At 50.3% G+C, this 15,768-nt stretch overlaps 3 protein-coding genes across 3 annotated transcripts; 1 reads left to right on the top strand and 2 right to left on the bottom strand.

Annotated features, from left to right (window-relative positions):
• Nucleotides 1-129: 129 nt before the first annotated feature.
• CSUI_002990 (rhoptry protein) lies at nt 130-2,991 on the bottom strand (the record flags this gene model as incomplete). Its single annotated transcript, XM_068063188.1, has 2 exons — nt 130-2,260; nt 2,831-2,991. 2 exons carry the CDS (start codon nt 2,989-2,991, stop codon nt 130-132), a joined length of 2,292 nt encoding a protein of 763 aa, XP_067924834.1.
• A 2,044-nt stretch (nt 2,992-5,035) lies between these two features.
• Nucleotides 5,036-7,996, top strand: CSUI_002989 (s1 rna binding domain-containing protein; the record flags this gene model as incomplete). The annotated part of the gene is made up of 7 exons (XM_068063187.1): nt 5,036-5,191; nt 6,105-6,212; nt 6,355-6,546; nt 6,749-6,856; nt 6,997-7,181; nt 7,401-7,438; nt 7,656-7,996. The coding sequence occupies 7 exons, from the start codon at nt 5,036-5,038 to the stop codon at nt 7,994-7,996; spliced, it is 1,128 nt and encodes a 375-aa protein (XP_067924833.1).
• Nucleotides 7,997-10,048: 2,052 nt separating this feature from the next.
• CSUI_002988 (protein disulfide isomerase) lies at nt 10,049-12,179 on the bottom strand. Its single transcript, XM_068063186.1, has 3 exons — nt 11,823-12,179; nt 11,235-11,433; nt 10,049-11,137 (listed from the first exon to the last, which is right to left on the bottom strand). Exons 1-3 carry the CDS (start codon nt 11,984-11,986, stop codon nt 10,082-10,084), a joined length of 1,419 nt encoding a protein of 472 aa, XP_067924832.1. The 5' UTR covers nt 11,987-12,179; the 3' UTR covers nt 10,049-10,081.
• Between the last annotated feature and the right edge of the window lie 3,589 nt (nt 12,180-15,768).

The following is a 15,768-nucleotide window of genomic DNA, read 5'->3' as shown; positions in this document are numbered from 1 at the left end:
CTAGGTACTGAGAGTTTAAACAAATGCGCAGACAGCAAAGAAAGGACGTCAGGATAAAACTGAAAACGGTGGCGGACAGATGAGACAGGCGAGTACAATTGTTGTGCTCTAGCAGTTCCGTGAACCGGTTCATCGGATGTCTCTCTTTGAGAGTTCTCTTTCAACTAGAACGCCTATACTAGAGGGGGGCAGAACGAGATGGTATGCGTAGTGCATATGAAGACAGCGTATAGAAGAAGAGAAATATTGAATACCTCCTATGCCTCTTTGCCGAAAGACTGCCAAGAAACGACATAGTCGACAACTGCATGGAGGCTCCGGTGGCCCGTGGTGCTCTTCTTCAATCCCCTGACTCGTCGGCGTTGCCCCTTTCTCTTCTTTAGCTGTTTGATTCTCTGCTCGGTCTTCTGGGGGGATGGCTTTGGTGCCCTCACCGCTACTAGCTTTCTCCCTAGAGGATTTTTCTTTTCTACAAGAGGGAGAAGAGACTGAATAGTAATGACGGAGGACTTCCTTGGGCAGAAGAAGCCATCTTAAAGCGATATATCGGAGGTTATCGTATATAAGATTTGTCTGGAGAGTCCTATCTTCTCTCAGTCTCTTCTCAATCTTTTTCATGAAACCTTGGACTTCAAGTGTAGATATTTCTTTTCGGTACAACTCGTCGCACAACCAAAATATTGTAGGGAACGGTGTCAATACAGCGGAGGACTCGGGGAGACCTTCTTCCTCCCCGCCCTCTTCCTCTGTTTCTCTTTCCCGCTTCGGCCCTCGCTCCTGATGAACGCTAGACTTCGAGTCAGCGCGAAAAGACTTACCGGATTCGGGGTCATCTGCTCCCCTAGCCAGCTGGTTGTTGCCCTGCTTCCTTTCATTTTCCCTGTCCTTTCTTTGTCCTTCACCAGTTGGACATTCTTTCTGTATAACTGCCTGAGGAAAAGACGATGAAGGTGCGTCAGACGCAAGAGAAGTACTGCCCTCCGTTTTAGCAGCGTCAGCGCAGTTACTTGCTGCGGAAGGAGGGTTATGTCCTTTTCTCCGTTTTCTCTTCCTGTTCTCTCTCTTCGTTACTGTGGAGTTTGATTCATCCACCAAGACTAAAGGCCTCACTACTAACACCTGAGGATCTCCTCCTTCCCATGTGCAAGATGAAGAAGGGGAGCTGAGCAAAGGAGAAGACAATGAAGGAGACGAAGAGCTTGGAGGGGAGGAAGAGCTGGAAGACATGCGCGAGAGGCTTTCACGAAATCGACCAACGCCAATAAGACCAGAAGGAGGTCGTTCAAGAAGTTTGGTGATACGGCCGAGAAGAGAAGAAGGAAGAGGGGGAAAAAGAACGGCCTTTCCTTTTCTATTCTTAGTTAAGGTTTCTCCGCCTGTTGTTTCTACGACAATATCTCCACGATTGTTGCTCAACGCCGGCAAGTTGTTCTCATGAGCAAAACAGTCAGACGATCCTTTCGAGGGCAACGCAGCCCCTGTCTTATCCTCCCCTGTCTCTCTAGGATCTAGAAACGAAGAAGGTGAAGCAGGTGGTGGAATATGTAAAGAGTCCTCAAAGAATGGACGTAGCTTCCTGAAAACATCTCCGCAGCAAAAAAAGTTATCATCCGAAGGAGATGCACACGTTGAGAAGGAATTGTTAAGAATCGACCTCGAGGTCTGAGAAACGGTAGGAGCTATCTTATTCAGGTCAGTACATACAATGTTTGAAGCTTTTTTCTCTTTCCTGAAATTCTCTTCATTATTCTCTGTATCCTGAGATATCATTTCTCCGTCGCCACTAGCCGGCTGACACCGGTTTTGCTTTTTCTCAACTTCTTGCAGAACGGTAAACAGCAGACAATCTTCTTCTCTAAATTCTCCACCGAGACCTGAAGGAAATCCGGAGGATGGGGTAGGGGCTGTATTTGAAGTACCCAATGGCATACAAGACGAGGCCTCTACAGGAGAGCAAGGATGGCTATCATCGTGCTTCTGCCCCTCTGTAGGGGAACAGCGTCTGCGTTCGTCTCCTACAGCTGAACGAGACGAAGAAGAACACGAAGAAGAGGACAGGTCAAGAAGTTTCATACACGTACGATCGAGGTGAGAGAGAAACACCTTCAGTAGGTCATCTTGTAACTTCTCAGCAGAGGGTTTGATTGATGAAGAGACCGAAGAGAGTGCAGATGAGCAAGCAGAAGTAGCTTTGCTGGCGGTAGGTTGAGAAGACATCATGATGCAGGGGCACGGAGAAGGATTGGAGTTGAATACGGAGCTGGGAGACCAAGAAAAAGAGCGCGCTAGGTCTCGGAGTGGTAAGTCGAAGAAGGCCTCCAACCTATTTTCCCTCGGAACAGAGTGGAGTGTATATATGTCTCGGGGTAAACCTTCGGTGGGGGTTCTTCTCGTCGTGGAAAGTATGTCGTACCCCCACCACTTCCTCAGTTCTCTCGCCCTCCTGATATTGTGCCGAGAAAGAAATGATTCACCAAACGAGAGATGACAAGGAAAACGCGGACGAGCACGGAGAGGAAGAAGAAAGGATGACTGGCCAGAATTCCAGAAAGATACGACTGGTAAGGAATAAGAACAGAGAAACCAGAACATACAAAGACAACTTCCGAACGAAGAATGTGACGTATTTCTTTCCTTTGGCAGAGATGACCCCATTTATTTCCCAAGGGAAACCAGACTCCCCGTTTTACAAAGGCTGAGAAGAGCCACGGCAAATCAGGCGGGTTCCACTGCGTCTTCTCAGTCGAACCATCACGGGAGTGACAACCGAGAGGTGGTGAGGGTTTTATGCCGGCAGCGCGCTGAAAGAAAGCGGGGGGAAAACTCAGACGTAAGGGGAGGGTGAGGAGGGGCAACTCTCAGGGAAGTAGAAGAAGAAGAGGCAGAAGCAACAGGATAGTACAAAACGAGACAGGTCGAAGGAACGGGAGATGGGTGAGAAACAGAAGACAAGACAATCGAAAGCTCGAGTAGGAGAAACCCGTGAACCATGGAGGAGTTCAAAACTTTGAAAGAACATACATGATATGTTTACTGGAATCTAAACGTCTCTTGAAGCAACTGCGACAACAGAGAATATGAACGAAAATTTCCATCGCCGAGCGATCCCGGGGGTCTCTAACTCGATGTCTGGATCTTTTTTCTTTTCTGTAAGGTGTCTTCTCCTTCTCTTCTTTTTCTTCTTCTCGTGAATAGTGTCCTCGTCCTCGTCGCTGCACAAGAAGCTTAGGGTCTCCGATGAAAGATCTTTCCTCCGAGAAGCAATGTACAGACGACGACGAGACAGACAGTTCGGCGGCCGGGCCAGATAAAGACCGATCATGCCTCTCCGTTAGAAATTCTCCACTTTTCTGTCAAGACTTACTCTTTGGTCGGTATGCCCCTCTACGTGCGAAGAAAAGTGAGAGAAGAGTTTACTGAGAAAACTCCAGCATTCCGGATCTAGTAACACAGAGTGATAAGAGGAGATACTCCTGTTCTCCTCCCACAAATGAAGGACGAAAAGGCTGATCCGAAGCGTATGGTGATCACATGTCGGGAGAAGTTGAGTGAAGGACAGACAGGGAGACTTCATATCAAATTTTACACGCACTTTAGGAAATCTGTTGGTATGAGGATCGAAGTTCTTCCGTCAGTGTGAAGTCGGAAGAGGGGTGTCGTGACACGCTGCATCATCGTGAGCAAGTATTCTCGTTTTCTTTTTCGCTCCGTTGTACGAGAGAAGAGCTTTTCTTTTTCAATCAGTCGCAAAGCTCCTTTGTATTATTTACTAGACAGAAGAACCACGCTTTCCTCCCCAACTCTCCCCCTGCGTCGGCACTTCTCCCCCCTCATGAATCGATCGATACTGCGAAGACGGGAGACAAGAGATTGTGACTTCTTAGTGTTGTCGTCGTACCAGTAAGGCAGATGTGACAAGGTCGATATCAATCCTAACACTTTTGTTGGTTCTCATGCGAGTGTGTATTCAAAACTTACATTTTCTGTCTTTCAGAAGGGAGAGGTTCTTTCTTCTCCGACGTTGTCCTTTTCCATCATCTGCCTCTTCTCCCTCTGTTTTACCCAGCTCAGTGGAAGGGTAGAAAAGCAGGCAGGTTGAAATACGCTACCCATTTGTTTTCTTTTTTGACTGCGAGATTGCAACTTTCAAGTCTATTTATCCTGCACTCCTGTTTCAACTGGTTATCATACCTTCAGGCGTTCGAGTCGTTGTTCTTTTTCGCCGTCTGCGGAGCAGCGGAAGTTTCTTGTGAGCCTCGTCACATCAAGCTGGACGAAACTTTCTTTTCTGCTCTCTTTCCAGGAGTCGAGGAGGGAAAAACTTCTACGGTTCTCTTTTTTGTTTTACTCCCTTCCTCATCGGGGGACAGGATCCTTCTCCACCTCATAGTAAAGATTCTCTTTGGGCCTACACTCAGTTTTATCGTCTTCCTACATCTTCTTGGCTGTCTTCAGATGTCAAGAAAACTTTAGCGGGGACGAAGCGATCCATTTGCATCCCCCGGCACTCTTATGAAGCTGAGGAAGCTGAGCTCTGCGAGTTTTCTGAGCATGATGGTGATAACGTCGTGTTCATTGCTTGAACTCTGCTCCAACCATCAATCGCCGTGCAAGGCGTATTGACTAAGGGCTTTCGCTCTCCTTTAGAATTCGCTCTAGGACAGATCGTTTTTCTCTCTTTTTCCACCTCTTCTCCTAGTTTCAAGTGCTATGCCCCCCTTGTGAGAGCTGCTTTTCACCTTCTCTTTGTCAGGTTTGTTTTCGTTTGTAACCTCGTTCTTTGCACTAAGTCGTCTTTGTTTCGACCACAGAATGTCTGTTTTCACCCGTCCCGCTGCTGCCTTATAGATACAGTCCGTTCATTTCTTTTCTGGTTCTTTCACGGAACGAAAACCGCATATACACAAGAAGAGGCAAGCGTAGTCTCACGGCATTTCACAAGGGCGTGACGGGATGGCGTGAAGGCCTTATTTCTACAGATACTTTAGTGACATCTGTTCGTCTTCCTTTCTCTTGAATATCTGTGGTCGGGAAGATGTTTAGTGAAGACCACGATGACGCATATCAATTTCAGTGGGGCGGATATCGTGACCGAGAATCCTCTCCTTCGGCGGAAAGACCTCCTCAGAGATCGGCTGATACTCATAGAGGCGTAGTGAAGCGAATCCAGTCGTATGGAGCCTTTGTCAGAGTGAGCTGCTCCCTCTGATCCATGTATTTTGTGGATGACAGTCTCTTCTGACAGTACGCTCTTTTTGCTTCCTTTCCCATCACAATGGAAGCGTGCCCTCCTATCAGATATATGTTGGGAGAATGTGAACGGGACTTCAATCTTTCCATCGGAGATACTTCGGGATATCGGCTACGTATTCAACATCATTCTATTTCGTGACAGGAAGGCTCACAGGAAGTGCATTTCCCTTGAGTTTGGCACAGGCAATATCTCTACGGATGAAGACTGGCTAACAACGGAGTCCATTGAGATCTGCGTCCGCCGATATCCTTACATGCTTCTTCGCTGTTAGACTTTGCTAAACACGCTAATCATGTCCACATTTGAGAGTACAGTTTTTCTTACAATGAAGACCATAGTAGTGCAGAGAATATGTATCTTTGGCATGCGTTGGAATGTTTCTTTCGCCCAGCGTCCTCTCATCCGTCTTCACCTGAGAATTCTAGTCAACGGGGCTAATGTTCCTCATTGCAAGAAATGTGGCAAGAGGTGTCTTCGTGTATACACCCGGCATGACCACAAGGAGAAGCATCTGAAGAATGCTTCAAGAGTGTCCCCTATTATTCTGTATTGTGTTTCTGGTTGATTCCGCGAGAAAAAGTGTGCGGTACTACCCCAATGTCGACCAGCATGAGAACTTCAATTAGCATACTTTCTGTCTGGTGTACCGTTGAGACCGGAGAACGAAGAAGGTCTACTTTCCGAAGTTAACGTTTGAGATGATGGCCGGTACCCCCATGTCTTCGATGTCTCTTCGCGTGTTTTCGGCCTTTCTTCACTTACTGTCCCATTCTTTGATCTGCTATCAGGGGGGGATTGGACGGAACAACTCGTTCTTTGCTGTCATGGTTTTGTGGGGTGTGTGCGAGAGATAGATGCCTTGAACAAGGAAGGTCTGCTGCATATCTCGAGGATATGCGATCAGCGCGTGGAGCAGGTTGAGGACGTGTTAGCTGTCGGACAGGAGGTTTGGGTAAAGGTAAGAAGAAGTGGAGAGAACGTGATACCGGTCAGGACTCCACTTTTCTCTCGAACGGTGTACCTGAGGTAGCAGAGCTCCAACTAATGTCGCTAGCTAGTGCGCGTGTACGGGAGTGCGTCGTATATCCGCGGTTTTTCAGGTTCTCAGTCAGGATGATGGAAAGCTCCGCCTGTGCATGAAGAGCGTCAATCAGCACGATGGGACAGACAGGGAGTCTCTTCGTGACACGTTCGCGCGCCGGGGGGAGGGCGGAGGCCTCAAGATTCCCGAGCTTGATTCAGTTCATCAGGGAACAGTCCGAAGGATACAAGACTTCGGCGCCTTCATCTCTGTAAGGTAACGGCACAAGAGACTGGACTGACTGTAGCAGAAGGTCTAGTCGAGCTGTGTGGAAAGCTTCTATTTCAGTTCTCAGTCAGCATGGAAAGGAAGGATGTGATTCACCAGATGTCTGAGCGCATTACACCACCTCATAGCGGTGACATTTGTTTTGCTGTTTCGTTGTTTTATACTGCTTTTGACTGCCATGACAGATCGATGGCTTTGACCGGGATGGGTTGCTGCACATTTCGTGTATTTCGTCTCAGAAGCTGGATAAGGTGGATGATGTCTTGACTGTTGGCGACAAAGTCTGGGTCAAGGTAAGAAAAGGTTTCCTCTTTTCAGCGGTATACTGCCATTCAGGTTCCGGGACACGGAAGAGGTGTCTAATAGCCACGAGGTCGGACAGCTGTATGGTAACGGGGTGATGATACAATGCCCAACTTCTGCGTGCTTGCAGGTAACCAAAGTGGAAGATGGCGGAAAGTTCGGGTTAGACATGCGAGGCATCAGCCAGAAGGATGGAACAGACAACGATCCGAACAACCTATCTAGACAGAGAGGGCCGCGACCTAAAGCACCAAACCAGCAGGAGAGGCTGGCGCCTGATGCCGTCTATAACGTTACCTGCCACCGATGTGGAGGGTAAGATCGCGAATCGTTACTTTGTGTCCGCACCCCCCCTGGGGCGGAAACACTGTCCAACTCATACCACTTCCGAACTCGGAGATTATACTCTGAATAACAAACATAAAGGGACTAGAAGTTCCCTGCTGCGTTCACGTAGGTCGTATCACACAAAAAAAGCCAGAGTGACTCGTGTCAATTCGCTTGTCAACAATCTCGTGTCGTGCGTGACTGCAGGAAAGGCCATATGACGCACGAATGCTACAACACCGGAGGTAAGCCTGTTCCCATGTACGTTTCGGTCCCACCTATTCCGATTGGCACCATTGACACTCACACTCACCAGTAGCTGTGATCGCGGCACCAGGTGGCGATTCTCCCTTGAGATCATCTACGAGTATGTTCGGCAGAACATTTGAAGAAAAATCACTCCGGCACGCCGCGTAATCGGAAACTTCTCTGTCGGGGTTCTTTTCTTATTGAACATTGCAGGAAACAAATATGAAATTTTAGAGGACGAGCAACCCGGATGCCTGAAGGAGACAGCTCCAGCTCTGTCAGCGTTTGCTTCGGGGGCGAACGCCATTCAGGTTGATCCGGTCAAAAGAGAGAAGCTCGGGCTAGAGTGGAAGAAGGCGAAAAAGGAAGGGGAGGAACATAAGAAAAAGAAGCGGAAGAAGCACAAGGCTCCAAGCAGCAGTTCGGAGACCTCGACAAGTGATGACAGTGATGACTCTGATAGTTCCTCTGAGCCAAAGAAAAAGAAGTCAAAGAAGAGAAAAAGTAAAGAGAAGAAGTCTAAACATCACAAAAAGAAAGCAAAGCACCACTGACTGCAGGAGGTAGCATGAGTCGGGACAAGGGAATATTCTATATTTTTCATATGCGTTGTAGTTTGTGTGGGTGTAAGTCTTGTGAATCACGTGTACCCGACTACGCCGATTGAAGCACGCTGATTTGCGGCTATGATGTGTCTGACTGAGCAGGAAACAAAGCCCTTTTTCTTTGGCAGCCGCCGAGTTGCGGAAGGCAGTTGCAACTGGTTCTCCGTGGCATGCTCTGTTTCTTCGCGTACACTGTCAGAGGTCGTGGCCTTGACACATTGAGAAAGTCGACGCTGGCGCGGTGACAGGTTGTTAAAGCGCCGGGCGCGAAATTATACTGGTAGGAGGGCCTCTTGAATTGCAGCCTGGTAGACGGGTTGCTGCAATGGTGACCTTCGACCTGCGCCGGAGACATCCAGGCCCCCCGAGCGAGGTCTGATGGCCGCCTTCTCGGTTCTTTGATTTGCACAGAGTCGCTCCGGCTAAATCCTGCCTTAGACGCAGGACCTCCTCTTCCAGGTGCTCGCAACGCTGACGTTAGGGCTAAACCAGGGACACGTGGGCAACCGAAAAACGGGAAAGTGTTACCTTTGCAAGCTGCGTTTTCCGTTGTTCCAGATCTGCAATTTCGTTCTGCAGATCACACTCAGCCTCCGCTCCATTCTGTAACTTGTTCAGTCTACACGCATACACTGGCTGAGAGCGGCCCGCGGCTTACCGTGATTTCTAGCATGAATCTCTCGTGTTCTGCTCTCCGGACTTCCACTTGTCTGCGGTAGCTGCCGCGAAACACCACGAGGCTCGCTTTAGGCTCTTACAATCAGTTGTCAAGCTATCATACTTGTCAGTTTGAGTTTGGATTGCGCACTCCAATGCATCCACAGTAGCAACAAGCTCTGCCTCATTCTTTCTGCCTAGAAGGGTGCCTCATAGAGAAATCTCGCAGATTGCCGCCGGACCTCACCGCAGCATCTCAACTACAGCGTCGGCTTCCTTTATCTGCTTTTCCAGGGAGATTGCAGTTTCGTTCCAATCAAACTTCAGCGTCGGAATGTCAAAATGCAGGAGACCACTCTTGCGGTTCTTAGACCTACACTCAGTTGTTCCGTGGACTCCCGTAACACGTCGATTTTGTCCAGGAGCTCCTCTAACTCCATACTGCGCGTTCGCGTTTCTGAATCCAACATAGATACCGAATCCTTCGGAAGGCACCAGCTTCTTGGTACCGTTTTCAAACTCTTCGGTGAGTTTGCTCCTCTTGGCTCTCAGGTTGTTGACGACTTCCGTTGCTTCCGACCTCCTAATGTGTCGGCGACCTTAAAGCTGGGCGCTGTGAGACTGTGGTTCCCTCCTACCTCTTCTCTAGGAGCAGCGCGGTTCTCTCGTCCGCCGCGTCATCCAGCAAAGCTTCAACGGCACCTGTGACTGAAACCTCCCGTCTATACCTGCTTCCGTTTTGCTTATGATGTTATTACCTTCCTCATCAGTCACACGCGCAAACTCAAGGAAGTCCTGGACGTCTACTGCACTGCGTTTCTGGAGCTCAAGCTTCAGCCGCTCAGTGCAGTTCGCCAGTAGAATGTTCGCCATGTCATCAACAGATTCTCGGGTGAGGTTGGTAGACGGCGGCTCCATCGCGACGAGCGCAATACACACGCGGCGTGCTATCGCCACCGGTTGCTCGCTAGGGCGGAAGCTCAACGTCAGTTCGTTATCCTCCTGCGCCGGCGGTGTACGGACACCTTGGGATTATTCTGACCGCGTGTCAAGTTCACCGGAGTCCGGTAGTCTGAGACACTCCCAGCTCTAGCCACGTGTCCGTAAGTGGGACGCTTTTTGGACAATGTCAGCAGTCCAGTGCTCTTGCGTATGCTTCCTCTAGCAAAACGTAACTACACAGGTCTCGTCGCACGTCATGTAGTGCGATAGAGGTTGTACATCCGATGAAGAAAATTGGAGTCCAAGAGCACACGTTACTCGAGCGGAAACGAAAGCCATAGGTTTGGGACATGCAAGCGGAAAGAGAGGTAGCCAAGCAGGGCTTCCAGAGTTTGAACGAAAGGACAGGTTTACGACTTGAGATGAAAGAACAACTTACAACTCCTCACCCTTGTCATCCTTCTTGGTGAGGGGTTTGGAACCGTGCTTGTTGATGAACTCGGTCAAGCCTTCAACGGTTCGAGAGCCCTCGAACTTCATTGGCGTCTTCTCGCCTGCTTTCACAAAAAAGATTGAGGGGAAACTGGACCAGTTGAACTCCTCCAGGGGGGTCTCGTTAGCAGTACCGTCCATCTTCGCAACAACGAGGTGGTCAACATTCTTGTACTTCTCTGCAAACTCTTTGTAGATAGGCTCGAAGCTCTTGCAGTAGCCGCACCACGGGGCGTAAATCTCCAGCAACACATCCTTGTCCTTCTGAATCACCATCTGCTCGAAGTTCTTTCCAACTACTACTTTGACAGCCTCATCCTGTTTCTCAGGGACGGGCTCGGACTTCAGTGACCGCTCGATCTTTCCGGCTTCTACATCCTCGAAAAAAGCAATAACTTTCTTTCCATCCTTCAGCGAGTTTGTCGCATCCGGCAGAACAAATCTGCCCTTCTTCGACTGGAATACAAGACCAGGGAACTCGGTGATGCCAAGAGCATTCTCTGCATGGCCCTTGAATTGGTCAGTATCGAGCCATACGAAGGAGTGGTTGTCTCGAAGCTTCTTCGCGGCCTCACGAACGGCCTGCTTCGCGCTGTCAAAGTCCTTCTCAGTACCGCACAGCCATACGAGGTCCAGGTCGCGGTCGATGTACTTCCTGAAGTTCTCGGCGTTGATTGGCCCAAGAAGAGGAAAAGACTCAGTTTCCACGAATTTTTTCATCTCATCCTTGGTCTTCCCAGTGAAGTCGACAGTACCCTCTTCGAAGCGAACCGCGTACACCTTGTCAGCTGAGGCATTATACTTCACGTAGAACTTGCCGAGCTGTCGAGACTCATTCGCAATCTCCTCGAACAATTTCGCCATGTCGGTGTCCTTATTCTTGAACTCGCCCACAAAAGCAATCGGAGATTCCTTTGTGATCTTGTCTTCCGGGTTGCCTTCGACTTCCGTGAGTGCAGGGCCTGTCATCTTCTCAATCCACTCGACAATCGCCTCAGCCTGAAAACACACCGACGCACAACTATCCGGCTATACGTGTGCCAACGCCGATACACCCCCACTCCGAGATGCGGAAGCAAAAGCGAGGAACACTTACTGTGCGGCCGCCAGTGTACTTCTCTGGCTTCTGGTTGCGGAACAGGGTGACAGTGGGGTATTCACGGACTCCTTGTTTGTCTGCAATATCAGTTTCCGCGGTGGCATCAACTTTTGCCAACACGACCTTGGAGCCCTTCTCCTTCAGCATCTTTGCGGCGCTCTCGTACTCGGGCGCCATGCGCTTGCAGTGACCACACCTGCGACACGGCAACACCCCGCGCAAAACAATGCTAGAGTAACAGAGAAAGAACTCCGAAGCACCGTCTCCTCCACGGGGTAGGAGACTGGCTTGAATAGCTAAGCAGTCTGCCATTTTTGACCCTTCCCCTCTGTCCCCGTCCCCCCCCCCTTTTTGGAGTACTGTCCAGAGATGTTGCACGCGCCACAGAGATCCGCCTTCATTTATGCCACAGGAAACCTCATACGTATCCTGATCCAAGTATACATGAAGACATTTATCAATCCGCGATGGTCAAAAGAAACGTGCGCTCAGGACCCCTGGTGCGTGAAGGCATCCAGACTGTTGACTCCCCCCACCTGACGGGAAAAAAAACCTTCACCACCAAAGAAAAGACTCCACACTCACCATGGCGCGTAAAACTTGACGAGGACAATTTCGTTGTTCTTGAGTGCGTCATCAAAATTGGACGCTGTCAAGACAGTCACCGCTCCTTCCTCAGCTGCGGCGGAACAGAAGGCAGTGGCCAGAAGGCCGACCGCTACCAGCAGGAGACAGCGCCGAGTATTCATTCTCAGCAGACAGGTAAGACCGGAAAAAGAAAAGAGACGCCCACTAAAAGAAACCAGAAAGCAAAAACGAACACGAAAAAGAAGAGAAAGAAAGAGTCGCAAGAAAAGATTGTTATGATGCTTTGCTTGGGACCTCCGAACGTGTGTGTCAGAGCTCCGGACGAGACCGCCAACAAACTGCAGGCATCATCACTGCAACCGGGTCGGCGTCTGTCGCTATTGCCACCGCGCGAGAACTACCTCCCGCCTGCAGGGAGGGTCGCCGCTCTTCTGCCTGTGTCTGTAGAGCCAGCCGCCCGAGGTGGAACGGCCCTCCTATAGAGCAAGGCAGGGCAGCACGAGCCGCAGCTGCGAGCAGCTCCTGCCGCCTGTCGCGTGGCGACGCCCTTGCTCCGGACGACCCCCGTCTCTAGTGTTGTCTTTACCTTGCTTACGCCCAAGACCGCACTTCTTTTGATGGGGGGATATTCTACCTGTCACCCAAGAAGGCATGCAAGCGTATTAGCCCCGATTTGACTTCTTTCGAGCCCCGGTCACGCCTCGGGGAAGAAGCTCCAAACAGTGGGGTTTTGCCTGACAATAAAGAAAGGTGGGAAATCGACTCTGCGCCTGGTGGCCGCACGTGATCGCCCCGCTTAGTCAATTTCGGGCGAGCTACCTCACCTGATCGCCCTCACGAATTTTTGGGCGAAGAGACGGCGCGTACGTTCTAACCTGTCGCGGGCCGCGCGAGTTTCCCTGCAGCGGCGGACCAAAGCGCGTGTTTCCACGGAGCTGCGGAGTCTCACGACTCCTGGATACGCAGCCATGTACTAGCTGCGTCTCGACTGCAGAACAAGATATTTGACGCTTGGTGCAGCTGCTGCTACAGTGTTAGCTCTCCACGGACAGACGGCTGTTCGGCCTACGGGGCCCACGACGTTTGTTCCTCGCCAGCCGCTATGGCGCAAGCACTCTTCCGTAACACCTCTTAATCGTAACACAGTTTCCTGGCTATTCAAGCGCTCCACCATGGGCACGAACTACAAGGATTCACAATCCCGGAACACACCTGCCTAGAATCCTGACAGATGGCCCATCTCCCGACAACAGTCCCACCTGAAGCCACTTTTCTTCTTCAGGTGCGGCTCATAGGTCGTGATTCAAGTGAGCGGCAGGGAAGCCGCTGCTTGCTGCCGACGCTTCGATGTCAAAGAAACAGACAACGGCTGCTCCGGAGCACCCTCCTCATGAGACGCGGGTCTGTGCGGGTGTGTGTATCTCGGGCTCGACTTTGTTACACCTTTATCCCCTCACCTTAAAAAGGCCGAGAAACCGAGCACACCACACAGGAAGAAGGCAGAAACGATACCATAGTTCGAGTCATCTTGACGGGCCAGCATCGCACTTGAGAATGCGCGGAGCAAAGGATACACGTGGCTACGTAGTGTGGCTGTAACCGTTCTTTTTTTTTGTGATGTGCGAGAGCTGCGCGCCGCTAACACCGCCCACACCCAGGACCGAAGTATTGCTTGCACGTTTTGCTGAAGCGAGGAGAAAGTACCTCTTTCTAATACAAGACCGACACGGTAGCAAACTCGGGGCATGCCGGGCTGACCAGAAGAGCTTCAAGAGTTTGACCTGAAGCTCTTCTTTTTGGCATTACTCTTTCGTATATGAAGGGCCAGTCGAAAGAATTTTGTGCGCTTCTTTCTCATCTTCCTCTGGAGTTTTTTAACATTCTCTGCAGTGTTCGCCATTCAGAGATCGTGAAGGTATACTGCCGTATGGTACTATGGCAGTATACGTCGCGATATTACGGAATGTCGCCTACGGTCCTGCATCGGCATCTCTTAGGAGATATGTGTGCTTCACCGCACCGATTTGGCTACGTCCACTGATGTGGCAGCCGTCTTCTGATCTGTCTTTGCTCCGCCGTCCCTCTACCTTTTTTGTTCCTGCGCCCTCGCGCTGCAGCGGTTCTGCTCAGAAGCAGCCAGGTAAGGATGACGTGCGGGAAGACGGAAGTCAGTTCTTGCCCAGTTATACACAGACGGTACACCTCCCGATGGAGCTCCGCCCAAATCTAGAGCCTCCAATATCTGCGCGGAAGCGCCGCGGAAGGCGAAGAGTCAGAGTACTTTGAAGGCCGGAGAAGCAGCGGCACAAAAAGGAGGAAGAGAAGGTACACCACAAGAATTGGTCCGGGGGACGTTCCTGGGAAGCCGCCTTGTTTTGTTGCAGGAAACGCTGTGGCATCTCGCTGATATAGGGGTGAGACGTTCACTAGGACTGGTACTACTCGCCGGACTGGTGAAAGAGGAGGTCTTTCACATTCTAAAGTCATTCACCACTGACTCAACCTGCTGATACTGCGGAGATAGCACCCCCGAGTGGTGGCGTGGGCCCCCCGTCCTGGTCAGCACAGCCAGCAAGGACTCCCCTTCACGTGACGGTGACTTAATGGTGAATGCCGTTGACATTGACCAAGCAGAAGAAAACTCTCTGTTCTACTTTCTTCCCAACCAAGCGTCTGCTTCGTCTCACCACACACTAGAGGTGTATACGGTGGGCGTTGCAGCCGGCAATACGTTCTGAGAAAGGCGTGTGGAAGCGTGCTGCGGAGTCTCCTTCATTCACGTGGTGTGCTGTTCTGTCTTCAGCAGTTAGGAACACTCATGCTGGATGACCCAACCTCTCAGTCCCCACAAGTTCGAGGCTTTTATTTTCCCTCTTTGCTCACCTACACACATGTCTCTCTACGCATGTGCAGCCGTCCGTATTCTTAGCAGTGTCCAGGTTCCATGGCGTGAAGCTGTTCTGCTCCTCCTCTCTTTTCACCGCATGCGTGGAAAATCACAACAACAGCGAAGGCAGGCAGGTTTTCTTTAGTCTTTCGAGTCCAGCCACGGTCGAACGTCCGATTTTTCTCCCTTTCTCTTGCTTGAAGAAAGGCGGATTGACGTCTTTGGAAACTGGTCTCTAGTGACATGTCAAAATCTTGCTTGAAAAGTCTTATTTTCGTTTGACTTTACTTTCGTCGGGCAAGATACTTGTCATTCTTTTTCTAACCTTTACCAAGAACGCACATCAAGCCTCCTCTCTTACTCCTCGACCACCCCCGTCGTCCCCGTTCCCCGCGCCCGCCTCCTGCTGCTTTCCTCTCAGGTAACTTGTTTTTCTAAAGTTACGGGATTATCAGTGGGAGAGAGGGGGAGGAGAATGGCATTTTTGAAGCCTTCTGTTTTGTTTTGTCCTCTCCTGTGAGCCCGCTTTGTGGCATCTCGGCAAGGAGGGTCAGGGTCCTCCTCGATGTACCTTCTTGATGTCCAGTCACTTTGCTTTTCTTGTCTTTCCTCTTCATGAGATTGAACCTTCTAGAACTACCACCAGGCGCACTTGCCGTTCTTTCTCTTATCTCGTCGGCTGCGGTGTACGTGTGATGTCGTTACCTCCTTTTCTCATGTAAGCATGTAAACTCTTCTTCCCTGTGCTGATCATGTGGCCTGCTTGCTACTAGTGGTATCTGCTTTTCTCTTCGTCATCATCCTTCTTTTCACCTCTTTTCTCTTTTTCTCTCTGGCTTCTTCGATTCGTCTGTTATTATATCTATAGCTGTTGATATCCCCCATAGACCCCAGCATTGGTTGCTGAGGGTCGGAGCTACTCAGGACCGTGAAGACGTTCATTGCGACACAGGATCTCTCGTCAAGTTGTATAGTTTCTTGTCCTAATCTATCGTCTTGACTCTCTATTGTCTCGCGAGACGTCTTCGCTCATTCCTTCCCTGTCTGTCACAAGAC

This window comes from Cystoisospora suis (assembly GCF_002600585.1).
Source record: "Cystoisospora suis strain Wien I chromosome Unknown contig_1260, whole genome shotgun sequence".
Taxonomy (NCBI): domain Eukaryota; phylum Apicomplexa; class Conoidasida; order Eucoccidiorida; family Sarcocystidae; genus Cystoisospora; species Cystoisospora suis.
This window is presented reverse-complemented; position numbering and strand designations above follow the sequence as displayed.